Raw genomic sequence first — 21,049 nt, forward strand, 5'->3', positions numbered from 1 at the left:
CACGCCAAGTCCTTCCTGTGGTGGGCAGGGGATGCGCCGGGGCTGACACCACAGTGACAAGACAGGCAGGCCCCTGCTGGTTCGGAACACCCAGGAAAAATCTGTGCTTTGAAAACGGGAACACGCAGGTCCTGCTCCAGCCGGTGGTCAGGGAAGGCTTCTCAGAGGAGGTGTCATTTGAGCTGAGCCTGAAACACGCCAGGCAGCAGAAGCAGCGTGTGCCAAGCCCTTGGGGAAAAAGAGTGGGGGGGGTCCAGGCCATGGGGCGTGTTGGTGGGGGCTGGTGGCCAGGTCTAGGGTGACGATTCAGGACGGAGACAAAGGGGTTCGGATCGGGGGAGAGTTGGGGGAAACGGTGGGTCTGAGTCAGGACGGATCGTGGGTGGTGCCACGTGCAGAGAGAGGTGCTGAGAGTCAGGAATGACGTCAAGGGTTCTCTGTGGCCTGGACTGCAGGGGGGCAGACAGGGATGGGGTGTCGGGAGCTGTAGACACCCCCAGTGTGAGTCCCTTCTGTTCCCCTCTGGCCCCTCCCTCAGGGAGCACTACGGGTGGGGGGGCGGCGCGCATGCGGCGGGAGCGGCTGCGCCCACCCCTGGGGCTGCTGCGCAGATTCAGTGAAAACGTGTGGTGCCAGCCACTTTATAAAATGTCCCTTGGGCCAATGAAACGGACAGTCATCAGGCAACTGGACATGTGAGCCTTGGCGGGGCTTGTTTGAAGACAAGTTTGGACTCGTCAGCACAAGGAAGGGGGTTGAAGTCGAGGCTGTAGACAGGGGAAGGGAGCAGGGCCAAGAGCTGCCATCAGCGGGAGGCGGTGGCAGTATCAGTGACACTTGCAGAACGCTCAGCGGGTGGACCCCGCGTTAGGTCTGATACGCATTCTCCCTCGGTCCGCACAGCCGCCCGGCAGGCAGACGCAGCCACCGCCCCGTGTGCACGCGAGCTGCCAAGGGCACGTGGAGTGCTGCTCATGGTGGGCTGGAATTTGGCCGCTGGGGTGCTCCTAACACCCACCACACACCCACCACCCCCAAAGGAGGAGCAGTGGGAGGAGGGGAGGGGGAGGGAATCTGGGAGTCTGCAGGGCGGTGGCGAGGGCCAGGAGGTGAGGGTGTTTGCTGGATAAAGCGGGCAGACGGTGCTAAGAGCCGCCACCGTGTCCGTGAGGAGGGGACATAGAGTGTCTGTTGAGGGCACAGCTCCAAGGTTTTTGGTGACTCCAACAAGGGGACGCAGGTGGGAACCAGACAGAAAGAGCTGGAATGTGAGTGGGCAAACCTGTTGCTGGAAAGATGCTGGAGCAGATACCCCAAGTCCCCCCACTATCAGCGACCAGAAAATGCTCAACAGGGACGGACTCCCGAGCCTCTGCAAGAGCAGGGACCCCCGGTGCCCACGCCAGCACAGGGCGGCGGGTGGGGGGCAGCGCCCGGGCACGGGGGGCACTCAGCACCCCAGGAGGGAAGGGATCTTCCACTTTAATGGTCCTGCAGGGACAGGGCGCGAATCGGGGAGTCACACTGGGGCCCTCTGCAGAGACCCAGAACCCCATCGCGCCCTCCTGGGCTCTGGCGTGACCGGGGAGCATCTCCCCTGGGAGCGGCGCCTCCGCGAGACCCGGGTCCCTCAGGCCGCAGCAGCCTCCGCCCCACCAGCTTCCGCCCCACCAGCCTCCGCCCCACCAGCCTCCGCCCCACCAGCCTCCGCCCCACCAGCCTCCGCCCCACGCGTGGCTCATGATGAGAGGTGAAGAAATGAGTTTTCCTATGACGAAATGTGTGCAAATGTAGTCTCCTGCAGCAAACATACCCTGGTCTGGAAGTTACTTTCAAACAGTCGTTGGAAACACTGAACAAGCTGTCTCAGCCCATCTGCGCTGCAACAGCGCGACACCACGGACGGCTGCTCCCGAGTAGAAACGTGTCGGCGGCAGCTCCCGAGGCAGGAAAGTCCAATACCAAGGCACAGGCGGGTTGGGCTGTTCTGACTCCACGGTGGTGCCTTGAGCAGTCCTCCCGTGGCAGAACGCAGGAGGACAAAGAGGCAAAAGGAGGCCGAACTTGCCGTTGTTATCACGGCTTTAATCCCCCCATGAGGACGGAGCCCTGGTGGCCTGATCACCTCCCACAGGTCCCACCTCTTAGTACCGTGGCAACTACATTTCCACAGGAGTTTTGGAGGGGACAAACATTCAAACCTCTTCGATATTTCTGGAAATTTCTCTGCCCTTTTTAGCAAGTAGACACGCATGGACACACAATGTACGCAGACAAGATACAGAACGAATATAGCGTCACTCAAACTTCCTGGTAACCACTGAGCAAGCATCGTGCACAACGGCTCCCTGAGTGCTGACCTGAGCAGCCGTCTCCCCTGCACCCCACCTTCTTCAGCGAGACCTGGGAAGGTAGGTGAGGTCATATCGCCGCAGCTGCTCCCAGCACATTGGCGTCTACTCCCACCCCAGAAGCCGGCTGGGCCTTGTGACTTGCTGAGACCAACAGAATATGGGGGCAGTGACGGCTTGTGGTTCTGGAACCCAAACGTCCAGAGGCCCTGCAGCCTCTCCCTTCCCCTTCGGATGCTCCAGGGCCACGCAGGGAAGCTGGACCAGTGACCAGTGAGAGAGCACACAGACAGACTCGGCTGACAGCCTGCGCCTCAGCCCCACCTTAGACCCTCCTGTCCACCCTCCTGAGCCACAAGAGGGCTGTGGCCACATGACTGACCCCAGGCAAGACCAACAGAAGAACTGATCAGCTCAGTGCAAGATGAGTGAGAATTATGGGCACATATAAATGGTTGTTTACAGCCACTAAGATGGCTTGTCATACAGAAATAGTTACTGAAACAACCACTAACTGGGTTGAAGCATCACTTTTTTTTGATGCATGTTTTAGCCAAAACTAAGTTCAATCATATAGAACTTCAAACGTCATGTTTTCATAATAACATAACTCACAACATTCATTAACGGAATAAAGAACATATAATCGCTGCAGTAGATTCAGGAAAAGTGTCTTATTTTTATAATATTTAACATTCCAAAAGTTTAACAACCAAGAAATAGAAGGAAACTTACTTAATTGTAAAAGATAGTATCTGTCAAAAACCAATGATAAATAGCATACTTGATGGTGATATCTTAGAAGCCTTCCATTTAAAATCACCACCGCGGTGGCTGCCCACTCTCCCATTTATTTATCGTTGTACTGGAGACTAACGCAACGAGATGAGAAAAAAGACAAAACGGGAGACTAGGAAGGAAACGACAAAGCTGTCATTATTCCAGGCAGTGCGAAGAGCTGTATAGAGACTCCAAAAGAAACAGGAAGAAAGTATTAGATACAGTAACAACATTTAGCAGGATATGCACAAATCATTTATAGTTATAGATGCCAACAACAAATAGAAACTTTACGGTTTTAAAATACTCCATATACTGCTGGAAGCAGTGGCTCAGGCTTATAATCCCTGCACTTCGGGAGCCCAGGCAGGAGAATCTCTTGAGGCCAAGAGTTCGAGATCAGCTGGGGCAACACAGTGAGACCTCAATTCTCCATAAAATGATAAAACATGAGCCAGGCGTGGTGGGTGCACCTGGAGTCCCAGCTACTCAGGAGGCTGAGGCAGGAGGATCGCGTGAGCGCCGGAGTTCAAGGCTGCAGTGAGCTGTGATCGCACCGCTGTACTGCAGCCTAGGTGACAGAGTGAGACCCTGTCTCTAAAAACATTAAAATAAAAATAAAATATGCCATTTAACATAGCAACAGAAAAGAATTGAGTTCAAAGATTCACATGACTTTATGGAGAAAAGTAGAAAACTTTATTAAACAAGGAAGGACACCTACATGAACAGCGAGACAGTCAAGGTCCATTGTGAGAAAATCTGATATTATCACGAAGAGCACGGCCAGGAACTGACAGGACACCAAAGAGGAGGAGGAGGGAGCAGAGGAGGAGGAGGGAGCAGAGGAGGAGGAGGCAGTGGCGGGAGGATTTGCTCTCGAGTCAACACAGAGCTTTACTCATCAATACAGAAGGTCGTTCACTTGAGGATAAATAGAAAACCCAGTAAAACAAATGAGAGCCCGGAGGCAGACCCACACACCCCCCGTGTGTCTCGCGCGCGGTGGGGCAAGCGCTGCCAATGCTCGGGGAGAGGAGACCATCCTTCCGTGGACGGTGCTGGTCTCCGCTCGTGCCACACACAAAAAGAATTTAATAAATTCCAGTGCATTCTATGAACAGCTAAATTTTACAGTTTCTAAAAGTCAATATAAGAGAATATCAGTAAGACTTCTGTGTACCATCGGGCTTCTTAAGATACAAAACATAGATGAAATAAAGGAAAATCTGATGCATTTGATTAAATTAAAATGTTAAGACTGCTGGTTTGCCCATAACTGTGGAAAATGAAAGGACAATCTGCAGAGAAGAAATACTTGCAAAATATGCAATGAGAAAAAAAATTAGCATTCAGAGTATTTGAAGAATTTCTACATATCAATAAGAAAAAAAATTCAATACAGGAATTAGCAAAAGCAGTTCCCAAAAGAGAAAACACAGATGGCTAATAAAACCCGTGAAAAATACTCAACATTATAATAATGAGACAAAGCAAATTAAAACGATGAGAAACCATTTTCTACGCACCAGATTGGGAAAGCTTTTTAATAAATGAGCCTCGCTGGTAATCAGGAAAATGGAAATTACAACAACGGGAGAGCGTTTTCTACTCTCCCAGACTGTCTAAAATGCTAAACCTACCAGTGGAAGGTGCCTGACGTTGAGTAATGATGAAACAGCTTGACTGGACTACCTGGCCCACAGGTAACAATTACGAAATTTGGACAAAATATAAAAAGCAACATTTGAGAGCCCCGGGCAGCAACCACGCGCAGGCAGAAACTGGAAGCCAACCTTCGATGGTGGGGCCGTGTGAGGTGGGGTTTGCACGGCGGCAGCGTTTTGCCGAGGGGGTTTCTCGACCTATGTGTCACGGTACGGCGGACGCTGCAGTGTCACTGGCGTGAGGTGTCCTAAGGACAGTTCAGACCTGAGAAAAGTGCATGGAAATTTAGAAGAAAAATCCCAAAAAGGCAGGAAGGAGGGAGGAGGGCGAAACCCCAAATCTGTGTTAAATCCACTCGAACCGGCCGGGCGCGGTGGCTCACGCCTGTAATCCTAGCACTCTGGGAGGCCGAGGCGGGTGGATAGCTCAAGGTCAGGAGTTCGAGACCAGCCTGAGCAAGAGACAGACCCCGTCTCTACTAAATAGAAAGAAATGATCTGGACAACTACAAATATATATATATAGAAAAAAATTAGCCGGGCATGGTGGCGCATGCCTGTAGTCCCAGCCACTCGGGAGGCTGAGGCAGGAGGATCGCTTGAGCCCAGGAGTTTGAGGTTGCTGTGAGCTAGGCTGACACCACGGCACTCACTCTAGCCCAGGAAACAAAGCGAGACTCTGTCTCAAAAAAAAAAAAAAAAAAAAAAATCCACTCGAACCCTCGGCTGACCGCAGAACGTACGGGGAGAGAGCGGGCGCCTGAAAAAGCCGCAGCCGGAAACGGCAGGAACGGAACGTCAACTTCAGCTCTGCACGACCAATAAAGACCAAGAACTGGAATTGAAACCCAGCCAGCTCGACTGCCCACTAAAACAAAACGCAGCCCTCTTCCGAGGAGCGTAACGAATACCGCCTCCACGAAGCCGGTCAGACGTCCAGTGCACAACAAAACTCGCCAGACGTGCAGAGAAACAGGTCAGAATGAGAGCACAGATGCGCAATCTCAGTAGCTAAATGGAAACTATAAAAAAGAACTGAATGGAAATTCTAGAATTGAAGTGCAAAACCTGAAACGCAAAAAAATCACAGCTTACTGGAGACAGCGGAAGTCAGCACACTCGAAGGCAGAGTAGAAACTATCCCACGTGAGGAGCAAGAACAGTGAACAGTGACTGTGGGACGTGTCTAGAAGTCGAGCGCGTGTACGTGGAGGCTCAGAGGGACAAGGGAGACCACCCTTCCGTGCAGAAATGGAATACAGGCTCGCCCGCCCCCAGGCCCCCAGGCCCCCGTGGGTCTGTGAACTGCTGCAAAAGTCAGCAGTAGAGTCGGTGGCTGACAGGAAAGGCTTAGCTTCTTTCACGCTGACCACCAGGACTAGGCAGGGGGGCCCTGCGGTGGGGGCTGGTGGGTCTCAGAGCGCAGGACGCTTCCTGTACCGGACTCTGGGCTGAGTCACCCACAACGCAACAGGGCGGGACCAGCGGCTTCCTCTCCGCACACAGGTGCGGGCGTTTCGCCCTGTGCAGAGTCCCGTTTGAATGTGGTGGATTATTACAGCTATTAAGCTGGGGTGACAGCTCTTTGAAAATTTAGGAAAAGCTCTTTGAAAATCCTGAAGGACTGGGTGCAAAAGCGCTGGAGCAGAGGCCCAGAGATCTGGGGCGAAACTCGCGGGGGTGCTGAGAACTTCCTCCCGACAGCACTTTCTTGACCCGTGAAACACGGGTGGGCACCCATGACCTTGACCTCCTCCCAGCACCGAGTGTGCCGTGACTCCCCCCACGGTTTACGCCCTGCCTGGGGCCCTTCTGGGGATGGGGCAGCCGAGCTTCCTCACTGGCCAGACGGCCCCATCCCCAGAGTGCGTTTAAGTTGCTCAGACACAGCAGGTGACAATGTGCAGTGGCAGCTTCGGCTGCAGAGCCCTCGCCGCCGAGTCACACTGAGCACCAGGCCTGTTCCAGCCCGGGGATGCGGTCTATTTAACCCTCGCGCCCTGGGAGTGCGGATCGCTGCGACCTCCACTGCAGTGCAGACGAGGAAGCGGACGCCTGAGACGCAGCGCGCGGTGCACTCGCTCCAGGCGCAGTGCACGCCCCTCCTGTCCTAGACCTGACCGGGGAGCGCTCCGTTGCAAAAAGGGAAGCATCGGGAAGCATCGGGTCCCAACACAGCCCAGCGAAGGCCGGAGACAAAGCGGCCCCAGGAACACATTCCCCTGCAAAGGTCACCAGGCCAGCCCCTCAGCTCTGACTTGGGGGCGGGGCGTGCGGATTCCCAGAAGAGGAAACTCAATCCCTAAAATCCACCACTGCACCCTCAGGGGAAAGAGGGCTTGTGACAAAACTTCCGTTTGGGCTGAGAGGTGCGCGTGGCTGCAGGTCCTGGAGCAGGGCGCGGGCTGGTTCTAACCTGCTGGGTCACTGCAGGACCTCGGGCCTCCTGCCGGCTCTCGGCCCAGTGTCCTTGTCCTGGGCTACTGGAGACTGGAGGGAGAGTCCCTGGGGAAGTATTTCGGAGGGTCCAAAGCCCTGGACTGGGTAGGGGCTACGGTTGGCATCCCCGGGCGGCGGGCCCACCAGGCGGGACTAACGCCTCTGCTTCTCCCCCTAGGCGAGGGCCTGGCTGCCCTGCTGGTCACCCGCGCGGCCGCGGCCTTCTTCCTGGACGGCCGGGCGCAGGACATGCTTCGGGACCTGCACGAGGCCTTCTGCGAGAGCCCCTCCGAGGCGGGGCGGCAGTTCCAGGCGGTGCTCTCCGCCCAGGACCAGGAGCGCGTCCGCGCCCAGGCACAGGAGGCGGCGGACCAGGGCTTCGCCCGCTTCCAGGAGGCCGTGCGCAACCGTCCCGAGCTCCGCGAGGACGCGGGCCGCGAGTTGCTGGCCCCGGTGGCCCGCGCGCTCCGCGTCCTGCTCCACTTGGCACCTACCGTGGTGCGACCCGCCCTGAGCGCCCGCCTGGCCGAGTGCCTGCTGCTGGCCGGGGACGCGGCGGGCGCCCGGGCACTGTGCGAGCGCCTGCTGCAGCCCGCGCGCCCCGGAGACGGTGCGGGTGACCGCGCTGCGGCCCGCGCGCCCCTGCTGGCGCTCCGCGGTTTCTGCGCGCTGCACGCCGGCGACGCGCGGCGCGCCCAGGAGGACTTCCAGGCGGTGGTGGAGCAAGGGGCGCCGCAACCGGGCGGCTGCGTGCGCGCGCTGTGCGGCCGTGGGCTGCTGCGGGTGCTGGCGGGCAGCGCGTTCCTGGGCATGCTGGACTATGTCACCGCGTGCAGGCTGCGGCCCGAGGACGCGCTGCTGGCCGCCAAGGCCTATGTGCCCTGGAACCAGAGGGGGCTGCTGCTGACCGTGCTCCGGGAGCAGGGCCGCGAGCTGCTGCAGCGCCGCGCGTGGGCTGCGGGGACCTGTCCAGCTGCGCAGGAGGAGGGGTAAAAGCCAGCCCACATTTTCCGGGGCTGTTGTCATTCTGGTCTCCTTTGGGGTAGTGAGGGACGTGTTTCTCCCCATTTTACAGATGAATAAACTGAGGCAGCGTGGCCAGGTGATTTCCCTGGCACCCGGGGCAGACTGGGTGATTTCCCTGGCACCTCAGTCCCAAACAGCACGATGTCCTGTGGCTGCCTGTCCGCAGAGAATGAGAAACTCAAAAATGGAACCAGAAGATAAAACGTGCCCATTATCCAACCAACCCATTAACATTTCCTTCTAGTCCTTTCTTTTTGTGCATATAAAACATGCCACAAGACTGAGTTTCTGCTATATACGCAGTTCATGCCCATCTTTTATGCAGTAGTTCAAGGCTGGGCGCTGTCCCAGCCTGTCTGTCATCCTCCCATGGCCCTGGGCTTGCTGCTCCCGTAACACGCTGTGGTTAACGGCCTTAAGATGGAGACACACGGAGTTCCCAGATCAGGGAGCACCGCCCTATAGGACTCTTGACTTGGGGGCTGCCGCCCCAACCCCCTGGCCACCCTCCCACCTGGTGCTCATCGTGCAAATTCTTGGCCATCCCAATGGGTGACCCTGCCGCTGTTCTAATTTGCACAGCCCTGTTACTGGTGGTGCAAGGAGGGCATTTTAGCAAAGGTAAAAGAAGCCCCAAGACTGGGAGCCTTGGTGCGGGGCATCATTGATGTCAGCCCCCGACCCCGCACACACGTGCACACGCACACGCACACGCACACACAGCGCACACTTCCTCTGCCTCGCGGCTGCTGGATTCATTTTGTTTGCTGGTGAGGAATGTTCGCGTGTGTGACCTGGGCTGTTTCTACCTGTTCCCTCCAGGAACTGTTAAGTCTGAGGCCCTGAGCCCCTTCCCCGTGAGAACTCACCACCTCCCAGCGCGCCCCCACGCACCTGGAGCATCCCAGGTGCAGCCTGTGCGTATCTGTTCTGCTGCAAACCACACACCCTGAGCCCAGCCGGGCCACGTTGTTAACCTGTGTTTTACAGAAAAGGAAACGGAGGCAGGGTCTGCTCGGGGTCAGGTCTGACCCCGAGCAGACCCTGCCACTCACTGCCTACGGACCTCGATTCCACCATCTGTAAAATGCCTGCCTCACAGGGCGGGGGGAGGTTGCGTGAGAGGGGAGGGCCGAGGGCTGTGTGTGAGGACGGGCAGCCGTGGGTGCTGGGGATGGAGGGAGGGACTCAGGTCTCTGCAGTCCCATGGGAAGGGAGCTGCCCAGGCCAGGTGCACGGGGACAGGATTTACCTGTGAGCACAGGTGTCAGGAAGGGGCCGGCCCGCTCTCCCCACAGAGATGCCCACGGTGTGCACCAGCTGGCCACGCTGCTGATGGAGCTGGACGCGGAGGATGAGGACTCGCGCCTCCTGGCAGCAGATGCCCTGTACCGCCTGGGCCGCCTTCACGACGCCCACAAGTCCCTGCTGGTAGCCCTGTCCCGGAGGCCCCAGGCAGCCCCCGTGCTGGTGCGGCTGGCCCTGCTGCAGCTGAGGAGGGGCTTCTTCTATGACGCCAACCAGGTGAGGAGACCTAGGTGGGCTGCAGAGGTCATAGCTCTGAGGGCACAGGCCTCCTGTGGCCCTCGCTCTGCTGCCCAGAGCCTGGACTTTGGAATAGGCAAAGGTGTTCAGCCCCGGCTCTGCCACCTGCAGCTCACCTCTCTGACCCTCAGTCTCCTCATCTGTGCCCCAGTCTTACAGGTTGTTAAAGGAAACTAGCAGGAGCAGGTACTCCCCGCAGGGCCCAGCAGGTTTCCTGCATACAGTAGGTGTTTCATATTTGCTGCTGCTGTGGCTCTTAAGAAAAAAGGTCAGGCCTGGCACAGTGGCTCACGCCTGTAATCCCAGCACTTTAGGAGGCCAAGGTGGAAGGATTGCTTGAGCTCATGAGTTCGAGACCAGCCTGAGCAAGAGTGAGACCCCGTTTCTACTAAAAATAGAAAGAAATTAACTGGACAACTAAAAATATATAGAAAAAATTAGCCGGGCACGGTGGCACCTGTAGTCCCAGCTACTTGGGAGGCTGAGGCAGGAGGATCGCTTGAGCCCAGGAGTTTGAGGTTGCTGTGAGCTGTGATTGTGACACTGTTCTCATGTCCAGGCAACACAGTGAGACCCTGTCTCCAAAAAAAAAAAAAAGAAAGAAAAGAAAAGAAAACAGGCCAAGAGAATAGATTGTAGACTGAGTTTCTCCCCAAGTTTCCCACATAAACTAGGCTTGGACACGAGCCTGACTGGGGGTGGGCACCGGGTGGGTCCCTGCCTGCCTCCGAGCCCCCGTGCTCCCAGGAAAGGCGGAGCCTCACCTGCTTCAGGTGTTAGGGAGGCTCTGATTTGAACCAGGGTCAAAGGTTATGCTGGGGGGTGGATTTCAGGCTTTGGGACTCCAGTGAGGACCCTGTCAGCCTCTTCCTTCCCCTCTGGCCTGGTGTGGGTCTCTGACCTCCGCCAGGCAGAAAGCGTGGCGGGACGGTGCCCTGGAACCTGCTGTCGCTTCGCTCCGTTCCGGTCCGCGTGCCCACCAGTGGCCAGCAGGGGGCAGCAGTGTTTCTCCCGGGACGGAGCAGGGGATGGGGAGGCTACTCCCGCTTGGGGGTCTCGCTGCTGCCCCAGGGCAGACCTGGTCCTGCTCGCTGTCCTGGGCCTTTGCTCTGCACCTGCTAAACGACTCCCTGGGGCCCCTGTCACTCCATGGTTTGAAAGCTCCTTCCTCCTACCCCTCGCCTGCACCTCGCTCCCGTGGGCCCACTGAGGCAGGGTCTCCACCTCCACGGGACAGAGAAGAAGGCCAGGCTCAAGCTCACTGACAGCCCCCATGCCACCCCTGCCACACTGCAGAGGGGACAGAGCGGTGCTCACACGCCCCATCCCGGCCTTTACCTGCCCTCCAAGCTGGGGACACACAGCCCCTCCCCTCTGTGCGACACCCCCCACCCCCCGTCTGTGGGGGACAGAAATTGCCCTGGAGACTCAAATGGCCACGGCTGCAACACGTGACCAACCTCCTCGTGCTCCGAATAGACAGAAAGCCACCGGGCCACTGGAAACAGAGCGAGGGTGGGGTGGGGGCAGCAAGGGCGGGGTGGGGGTGTCGGCGGGGTGGGGTCCCAGGCAGCACACAGAGGGGACGGCGGTGGCAGCAACTCTGCTCCACCCCTGCAGCTGGTGAAGAAGGTGGTCCAGTCCGGGGACACGGCCTGCCTGCAGCCCACCCTGGACGTCTTCTGCCGGGAGGACCGGCAGCTGCTGCGAGGCCACTGCCACGCGCGGGCCCTGGCCATCCTGCGGGAGCGGCCGGGCGCGGCCGACAGCAGGGCCCACACCAGGGAGGCCATCGCCTACCTCTCTCTGGCCATCTTCGCCGCAGGTAGGAGCCTCCCGCCTGTCCCCAGGGGCCCAGGCTGTGCCACGCAAGGGCGGGGGGGTGTGGAGCAGGACACGCCTCCTCCACGGGTGCACCTGCCTCGGAGCACCGCAGCCTGGGCGGGCAGGGGCCACGCACGGAGGGCATCTTGCCTCCCCATGGGACGTACCAGGGTCTGAGAGGGGTCGGGACCACTGGGCCCCGAGCCATGCCCCCCCCGGCTCCTGGGCTGCCGTCCATGAACCCCAGCCCTGAGGGTGGAGGGGCCCTTTCCCCAGCTTGACCCCTGATGAGGGGAGACGAGGTCCCTGCTCCTCTGACCCTTCCTGGAAGCAGTGACTGAGGCCTTGTGTGCGTGCGCCCGACCTCCCCACCTGGCCACGCCGTCCCGCCACGCCCCTACCCTGGGACATCAGGCACAGGGGCACGGCCCATGCCAGCCCCTGGGCGCGGGGCCTGTCCTGTGTGACCTGGAGTTGGGCGTTCTTAGAGCCATGGCGTGTGGCACCAGGAGCTGGAGGGAAGGGGACATCCCCAGGGACTGGCAGGAGTTCCGGGGCACAGGAGTTTGAACGTGTGGGCATCAGCTCAGGCTGCTCGTGGACTCCTGGCCCGGCCTCCTCACTCTCCTCTCCTCACAGTGGGGTGACATAGAAGCCTGTGTGGAAAGGGGGTCACATGTGCTCGTTCTTGGACAGCACTGGACAGCGCCCGGCGCAGAGTGCAAGACAGGCACGCGCTGGCAGGAAGGGACCTGGCCCAGAGTGGCCAGAGCCACACACGTTGTTCCCTGTGTCCGTCACGGGCAGACGCCCAGAAAGGGCGTGGTGGTGGCATCCTCTCTGGGGAGGGGGCTCCCCCCAGGCCACTTGACACCTTCCTGCCCGAGGACCCTCCCCTGGCCTCAGGGCAGCTGCAGTGCCCCTCCCCTCAGAAGCCCCCAGCTGCCCCAGGCATCCCAGACGTCACCCTCCTGGTTGGGCTCCTCCCACCCCGCGCCCACGGCCCCCAGGGCGACCTGACCAGCTGTGTCTCGGTGCCCAGTGGGGTGTGGGCTCCCCACAGTGGGCCTGGGCCGGGCAGCAGGCGGGACACTGGGCGAGGGGCCCAGCCGCAGTGACACCCTGACACCGCGCCCCCTTCCTCCAGGGAGCCAGGCAAGCGAGTCCCTCCTCACCCGAGCCCGCTGTTACGGGTTCCTGGGCCAGAAAAAGACCGCCATGTTCGACTTCAACTCCGTGCTGCGGGCAGAGCCGGGGAACGTGCAGGCCCTGTGTGGACGGGCACTCGTGCACCTGGCCCTGGACCAGCCGCAGGTGCCAGTCCTCCCCACCTGGGCCCGGGCAGGCAGCGGGTGGGGGAGACCCAGAAGAGAGGGAGTGGGCCACCCCGGGCCGAGAGACGCCGCCAAAGCCCAGTGTTCCCAGCCCCAACTGCGCTGCAGGTCGCAGGAGCCCCACCCTCACCCCCCCAGTTTTGGGAGGTGCTGCCCTCTCACCCGAAGGCCCCGTGCCTCCAGCCTCAGTCCACACGGACAGACGTGCGACACCCCCCCAGCTTAAAATAATTCCTCAGTGGATGCCAGGGTCCCTCTGTGGGGGTGTTGGCCAGGAGGTGTCCCCTCGCTGCACTGGTGGATTGGTGGGGGCTGCCTGGCCCCTGTGTTGAGAAGGTTCCGAGGGCTCGCACAGGAGGAAGTGCTGGGGGCGGATAGTCCCATCTGGCCTGGGTGCCGTGACGGAGCCCCTGGAATTCTGATCTGAGCCTAATTTACGTGCTTTTTAAGTTAGACATCTACACATGTAGGACCTTCTTCTGCAAAAACCACTGCGATTTAAAAGCAAAGGGGGGCTGGCAAGAAGAGAGGTCCCGCTCAGATGGGAGAGGCCCGTGCGCCGGGACGCAGTTTCTGTTTTGTGTGTTTCTTTGTGGACCTCCCTTGTTCGCGCTGCGCCGTATCCCACGGTCCGACCCTGGGGGCTCACGTCGGGCCCGAGTCTTCACCGCAGGCCCGCTCCCCTGAGCACCGGCGTCCAGAAGAGCGAGGCCCAGGTCCAGGTCACTTCACAGCCCTGTGCCTCAGTTTCCCCCTCTGTAAGAAGAGAGGTACTAAACAACCAATGGGTCACAGGAGAAATCACAAGGGCCGTCGGGAAGCACGGACGGAGAATGACAGCGCAGCGACCGGACCCCACGAGCCGTGCGGGGGCGAGAGACACCACCCGCCGGCAGGAAGCAAGAAAGGTCTCAAATCAAAGGCCCCGCTTCACCACGTGAGACACGAGAAAAAGAGCACATCAGCCCAAAGCTGGCAGAAAGAAAGAAAGAATAGAGAGAGGAGGAGAGAGAAACGACATCGAGGACAGAAAAACAGCAGAAACCAACAAAACCGACTGAGAAGATCGACACTGAGAAGTCTTTTGCCAGACGGACTAAGAGAGACTCGAATTACCACAGTCAGAGATGAAAGTGAGGCCATTGTTACCAATTCTACGGGAACAGAAAGAATTGTAAGAGGGTTCTGTGTACCATTGTGCGCTAAAAATGTCAGATAACCTCGATGCAAGGGACAAAGTCCTGGAAACGCAAGGCCACCAAGGCTAAATCGGAGGAAATAGAAAATCTGAGCAGGCCCGTAACTAGTACGCAGACTGAGTCAGTCACCAAAAATCTCCCGCCAAAGACAAGCCCGGGGTCTGAGGGCTCCCCGCTAAATTCCACCAAACATTAAAGCGCTAACACCAATCCTGCCCAGACTTTTCCAAAAAGGATTGAAGAGGAAGAAACACTTCCTCGCTCACGGTGTGAGGCCCGCGTTATGCACACAGTGGGCTATTTATCATGCAGCCTTAACGAGGACGGGAATGCTGACGGCTGCTGCAGCCGTGGACCCTGAGCACGTGGCGCCCTGTGAAGTCAGCCCGACGCAAAAGGACAAGCGCCACGATTCCACTCGCGGGAGGTCCCTGCACGCCCCGTCGCAGAGGCAGGAAGTGGACGGTGGTGCCAGGGGCTGGCGGGCTGAGGACTTAGTGTTTGCCGGGGACAGAGTTTCAGTTTGGGAAGAAGGGAAAGTTCTGGAGATGTCGGTGGCGATGGCTGCACAACAGTGCGGACGGGCTTAGCGCCACGGCACAGTGCTTACAGGTGGTTTAGGCGGTAGGTCTCCTGTTACGTACGTTTGACCACAGGGAAAACAAACTGGAGGCCGCCCCACTTGGGCTCAGAGGACGGCATCTTTGGAATATGCGGGTGCTGCCCCACAGCGCCCCATCACCCTTGGCTTGGATGGGGGGGACAGCTGCAGAGGGTCTGCGCCTCCCAACAGCAGGGTGAAAGGGTGGCTCCCTGTGAGACCAGCCGGCACTCTCTTGGGCACCAGCTGCAGCTGTCTACACAGGCCTGCGGAGTTGGCTTCTCAGAACGCAGGCGCAGGAGGGGTCCGACTCCGGGGAGGAGACAGGTGGCTCTCACGGGGGAGACCTGCCCAGAGGCAGCCACAGCCAAAGGGGCCTGCACCAGAGACAGGGCCCTTCCCAGCCAAGAGCAGCGCTGGAATTGGCTGCCTGCCTGACGCTTTGCTGGGTAGAAGCACAGCCCAGCGGCAACATGCCTGCCAGGTTTCTTCATTTCTTAAGCGTCGGAGTTCGAGGAAGCAAGGAAAAGCAATCCCGGGGGCCAGTAAGCTGAGAGCCTTGGGGGGTGGCGCCCGGCTGGGGCGTCTGTGTCTCTCTGGGACCCATGAGCAGGACTTCTGTGCCCACCTGGGAACGGGGAGAGACATGCGTTTGTGGCTGGGAGCCAGCTCTCTGCCTGCGCTTCCAGGCGCTGGACAAGCACCTGTGGTTGACAGGGACAAGCCCATTAAACAGCCGGGATGTACCCACAGGGACCCTTGGAAACCTGCCTATAGGAGGTCCCCACGTGCCAACGACTTCTCCAAGACACTCAGGACCTGCCCCACTCCGGCTCCATCCAGGGCCACAGGACAAGTGGCAGGGAAAGTCAGCCTGGATGTCAGAGAGCCAGGACACGGGACTGAGAGGGGAGCAGGGACCCCACCTCGGCACACCGGTGAACTTCTGCACCCTGGCTGCGGGCTGAGTGTTGGGGATCGCCGGCCCTCCTAGCCTTCAACCAGAGAGTGGGTACGCCTCACAGCCAAGGCTTCCGGCTCCGAGCCGGCGCTGGTCCAGCACCCGGCCCTCTCCTCTCCCCTCCAGCGCGACCAGAAAGCCTTGGACCATCTCTGAGCCTTGGTCTCAGCACTGGCAAAGTGAGGGGTGGGAGACGCTCATTCCAGGCTGCCGGATGCTCACCTGGAGCCTGGTCAATAGTGAGGGCTTCATACACGGCAGCTGGAATTCCCTGAGCAGGAACAGAATGGGGCTTTTCCCTTGCAAAGGCAGCCGGCCCATCCGGGGTTACCGCTGCTCAGCACTAGGGCAGGGAGAGCCCAGGCCATGGTGCAAGGTGGGTCAGAAAGCATCCTCCTTCCTTCCATCATCCCAGGGCTCTGTCCCTCCGGAGCCCACTGGCCAAGACCACCCCCCTCATCCCCATGTGCCCACCCCCAGAGAACCCCAGCATGTGGGCGAACTTCCAGTGCTGGCTGTGAGAGAGTAACTAATCTTGGGCTCCTGAAAACGATGTAAACTGCATAAAATACGTGAGCAACTGTTTCCAGGCACTGGACGAGGCAGGGGAGAGCTGCAATGCCTGGGAGACAGGAAACCCCTAAGGGGATTGCCGGGGTACCCCGAACCCCTTCCTGGGGGTCTTTCCTGCCACCACACAAGGAGGTGGGCCCTGGGTTTCTGAGCTGTGGAGGCAGAGACTGGCGTTCCCGGCGCTGCACTGGAGAAGAGGGGGCTGTGCAGAGGGGGGGTCTAGACGTGTTCACGGGACTCACCGGGGGCCTCGTCTGAGGCCTGGCTGCACACACGTCGGGCATAACCCAAAAGGCCAGCAGGGATCACCCATGGGGGCGTCAAGAGCTGAATGGTGACACCACGGTCAGGCAGGGCTGGGAGACATTGGAATTCTGACCCAGTCAGAGCAGAGGGACTTTTCTGACCATCTTGGGCACTCAGTTGAGACCTCAGAAAGGCCACACCCGAAAATAAAGGCCACACCTTAGTAAGTTTAAAACTGAAACAGACCTCCCCAACGAAGAACGAAACAGAGCCTGGCAGCGCCGAACGATCCACCAGTAATTTAACCGCCTGCAGAACAGAGCTCAGCACCACTTACAGGACGGCGGCGTAATCCAGGCTCCTGACAGCAGACCGACCTCAAAGTCTGCAACGAAACCAAAACCTGCCCAACACGCAGAGAACCGTGACCAGGGCAATGTCACCGATAGTCAAGAAAGTTAGTCTCCAACAGAAGCAGACCCTAAGATGTTTGGGGTTTACACACAGCGATTATAAACATGTGAAGATTTTTGCCATACAGAGTGAACTCATGGAGAATCCTGGCAGAAAAGTGGAAAACGCTATAAAGAATCTTTATAGAAAACTATAAAGAAGGATTTGAGATCCTAGAGCTGAAAAGTACAATATCTGGAATTAAAAATGTGTTGGATGGGCTTAACGGCAGATTGGAAACTGCCAAAGAAGGATTAGTGAACTCGACAGAAGTTATCCAATCTGAAGAACAGCAGGGAGAAACGTTAAAAAATAAAGAAATAAAGAGAGCTTCAGTGACCTGTGGGACAAGTTCAAGCAGTCGGGCATATGTGTAATTGGAGCAGAGGAAAAGGAAAAAGCGTGGGGCAAATACATACACATGGGTGCAGAAATAATAGCAGAAAACTTCCCAAGACATTCAGCAAATCCCGAGGTGATAAATACAAGGAGACCCACACTTAGGCACATCTTGCTCAAATGTCTGCAAACAAAAGATACGGAGAACATCTTAAAACCAGCGAGAAGAGGCCAGGCATGGTGGCTCACGCACGTAATCCTAGCACTCTGGGAGGGTGAGGTGGGAGGATCCCTGGAGCTCAGGAGTTCGAGACCAGCCTGAGCAAGGGAGAAACCACGTCTCTATTAAAAATAGAAAACTTAGCTGGGTGCGGTGGTAGCGCGAGCCTATAGTCCCAGCCACTCAGGAGGCTGAGGTAGGAGGATCGCTTGAGCCCAGGAGTTTGAGGTTATAGTGAGCTAGATGACACCATGGCACTCTAGCCTGGGTGACAGAGCAAGAGTCTGTCTCGAAAAATAAAAAATAAAAAAGGCAACCAGAAGGAAAAAGAATTATATACAGTGGAACAACGCTATGAATGAGACAGACTGGTCTCAGAAACAACGGAAGCCAGAAGACAGTGGAATGGTCTCTTTAAAGCGCTAAAAGAAAAAGGCATCAACCCAGCATTCTCTATCTAGTTAAAATATCCTTCAAAAATGAGGGTGATATTAAAGACCTGTTTGGACAAATGGAAGCTGAGAGATTGTCACCAGCAGACCTGCGCTCCAGGAAATGCCAAGGGAAGGTGATGACGTTGAAGGGAACTGACGCCCAGGGACGTCTCCGCTGGTGGAAATGAAGAGCGTGTTAGAATACAGAGGAAAGTGTTGCTCTTCCTCTTAGTTTCTCTGAACAAAGCAATCTAAATGAGAAACCAAAACATACGAGGAGGTTTGTTGCCTTACATGGCAAAGAATGGGGGTGAACAAAATTGTGGTGCGATTCTTCCATTTTCTGTGAAGCAGCACGTTAGCTCCACAGACTGCAGTTAATGCGGGGCGCACACCGCGGTCTGTAGAGCAACCGCTAAAAACAATATAAAGAGGCATAGTTTTTAAAAGGCCCGTGGAGAAATTAAAATGAAATGCTAAAAATATTCAATTAACCCAAAAGAAGGGAAGCAGGGAGTAACAGAGCACAAAAAGAAACAAGACAACTAGAAACCAACAGTAGGAGGATAGACTTGGAGATGTGGGGGCCCCAACGGCCCCACTGTTGGCCAGGTCAGAGGTCAGATGCAAACAACCTCCCCGATCAATCAATCAACCAATCATCCAGGCTCTCCTAAAGGGGCCCAGCCTCCGCCCTGGCCTCCTGTGTGTGGTCAGGGCCTCCGGAGACCTCTTCTCCCTCCTGTCCTGCACCGGGCACACTCAGTCCTCGTGCTCACTGCTGCCCACGGCCACCCCTAAGCCCTCGCGGGTTCTCCATCAGGATGAGCTTCTGCAGCTCCACACTGAGCTGTCCCTCTCCGGACCTCGGATACTCTTCCCAGCTGCGTCCCCATGTTCTGCCTTGTGTTGTTCACCAGATGGTCCAGGCACCCTCACTGCAGCTGCCCCCTAGGGGGGGGGCAGGAACTGGGCTTTCTCAGGGGCCCCCAATGCCCCAGGCGCCGGGAAGGGCGCCCGGATACCCGCCGAGTTCCCGAGACACCGCTGTGAGCTGAAGAGATGTCCCTGCTGGCAGGGACAGGCGTGGGGCGGAACCTGCTGTGAGCAGAGTGAGGTTCCCAGGGAGGGGGCCGCAGACTCGGGCCTTGCAGGGAGACTGGGACTGGCACACTGACGGGTGGACGCAGTGTCCGGCCTCAGAAAGGGGGTTCTGGGCCTGCTAGTTTTCAGGGACAGAGGCCAGTGCTAGTTTTCAGGGACAGAGGCCAGTGAGCTGGGTCCTCTCAAATGCCCAACCAGGAACGGGACGAGGGTGTAATGGCTGCAGCCATGGGGAATGGGAAGGGGCAGGAAGCTGGGTGGGACAGACCCTCTGGGACCCCAGGGAGGGGACCAGAGACCCAAGGATAGGGAAGGAGAAAGACCTCCCAGCACCATCCCTCTGCCCAGTGCTGGGGTCGACGTCTGCACCCACCCTGCCCTCCCTCCCCGCAGGACGCTGTGGACGACATAGCCTCTGCTCTGAAGCTGAGCCCGGGGACCGTGGTCCCTGAAATCCGCTCTCTGAAGCCGGAAGCCCAGGCCCTCATCACACAGGGCCTCTACACCCGCTGCCGAGCCCTCCTGAGCCAGCTGCTGGACACCGGGCCCCCCCTCGGAGACAAGGACACCCAGGACCTCCTTGCCATGGCGGAGGCGCTGACCAAAATCGACTCGGGTCGGCCGAGCTGGCACATCCTCCTTGCAGACATCCTCACCGCACGGGGTATGTGCCAGCAGGAGCAGGGACGTGGCATCTGGGTGTCTCCCCGCTCCTCCGGCCCTCTGTGCTCCTTTCTGTAACATGGGAGAAAGAGACCCGGACCACAAAGGCTTCTAAGGCCCCTCCCACCCCAAACCCATCACCTGTGACCCTGCTCCCCGTGTGGGGCCTGGCGTGTAAATGGCTCTTGCTCTGTGACTTGAGAAGAGGAACAAAGGAGTGACTCGGGGTTTAGGAAAGGACTCCAGCGCCCGGGCCTCCGCGGTAACTCAGGCATTTATCCTGCAGCTGTTCATGGAGCACCCAGGTGACGCCAGCCCCTTCTAGGCAGGACTGTCTAAGCCCCCAGGTGCCAAAACCTAGGTCTTCCCTGCAGATTTGTACACCCCCGGGTGACGTGGAAACCATTTCAGCACTAATTTGGCAGGGGGCACTCTCCGCAGTCTGCATTTGCCCAGGGCTGCTCCCCTACCCTCCCCCTCAGTGCAGCAGTCCCTTGTGGGGGGCACGGTGAGGAGTTCGAGCCCTGCTGCTGGGCCCAAGGTCGTGGAGTGGGGGGCAGGGCGCCAGGTCAGCAGGTGAGTCCATGTGACCTGCAGGAATCACCGGTGCCTCTGCTCCCAGCGGCTTCTGCGGGGGCTGAGCCCACCCAGCGGCGCCCCCCAAGCCGGCGCTTGCACCCCTGACAGGCAGCTACGAGGAGGCCGAAGCGCACCTGCAAGAAACCCTGCACCCCGCCTCACTGTCAGAGGCAGCCCGGGCCCGGCGGGGCCTGCTCCGGCTCAAGAAGGGAGACGCGCCGGCTGCTGCCCGGGACCTGCAGCGCCTGGCCGAGGCCGACACCGCGGACCTCAGCTTCCTGCTGCGGCTCCTGGAGGCCTCCGAGCGCCAGAGCCTCACCCAGGTGCGGAGCCCTCGCCCCAGCGCGCGGGCATGAGACCTCCGGGCCCCCAGCCCAGGCAGCCCTTCGCCGCCGCTGTGGGCTAAAGGCAGTCGGGTGCGGGCCGGAGGCACCCCAGGTCCCCGGCCACCGTAGCCCCGACCTCTCGGCACCCTCGTAGGGGGCGCAGGAGCCACAGGTGACCGGTGCAGGAGAGGGAAGGGACCCCCGAGGCCGCTGAGCCAGCCAAGGGCACCTGCGCTCGCGGACGCCCCCCACCGCCACGCCGGGCCGGTGCGACGCCGCGAGCGGAGCGGGCTCGGGGGTCCCAGACCCGGGACCAAGCCCAGCGGGACCGAGGCGGACCCCCTCTCCCCGCGCTCCCGGACTCGGTGGCTCCAGCGGGCTCTCC

General features: G+C 58.7%; 1 protein-coding gene across 1 annotated transcript in view; it reads left to right on the forward strand.

The window, feature by feature from the left end:
- The window catches only part of TTC34 (tetratricopeptide repeat domain 34), a 27,807-nt gene that overhangs the window by 3,868 nt on the left and 2,890 nt on the right, over positions 1-21,049 (forward strand). Inside the window, exons 2-5 of the mRNA XM_012662207.1 lie at positions 11,538-11,633; positions 12,780-12,946; positions 19,490-19,760; positions 20,447-20,661. Of these exons, the coding sequence (XP_012517661.1) occupies positions 11,538-11,633; positions 12,780-12,946; positions 19,490-19,760; positions 20,447-20,661 (749 nt within the window). The remainder of the gene's footprint in view (positions 1-11,537; positions 11,634-12,779; positions 12,947-19,489; positions 19,761-20,446; positions 20,662-21,049) is intronic.

This window comes from Propithecus coquereli, unplaced genomic scaffold (assembly GCF_000956105.1).
Source record: "Propithecus coquereli isolate 6110/MARCELLA unplaced genomic scaffold, Pcoq_1.0 Scaffold757, whole genome shotgun sequence".
Classification (NCBI taxonomy): domain Eukaryota; kingdom Metazoa; phylum Chordata; class Mammalia; order Primates; family Indriidae; genus Propithecus; species Propithecus coquereli.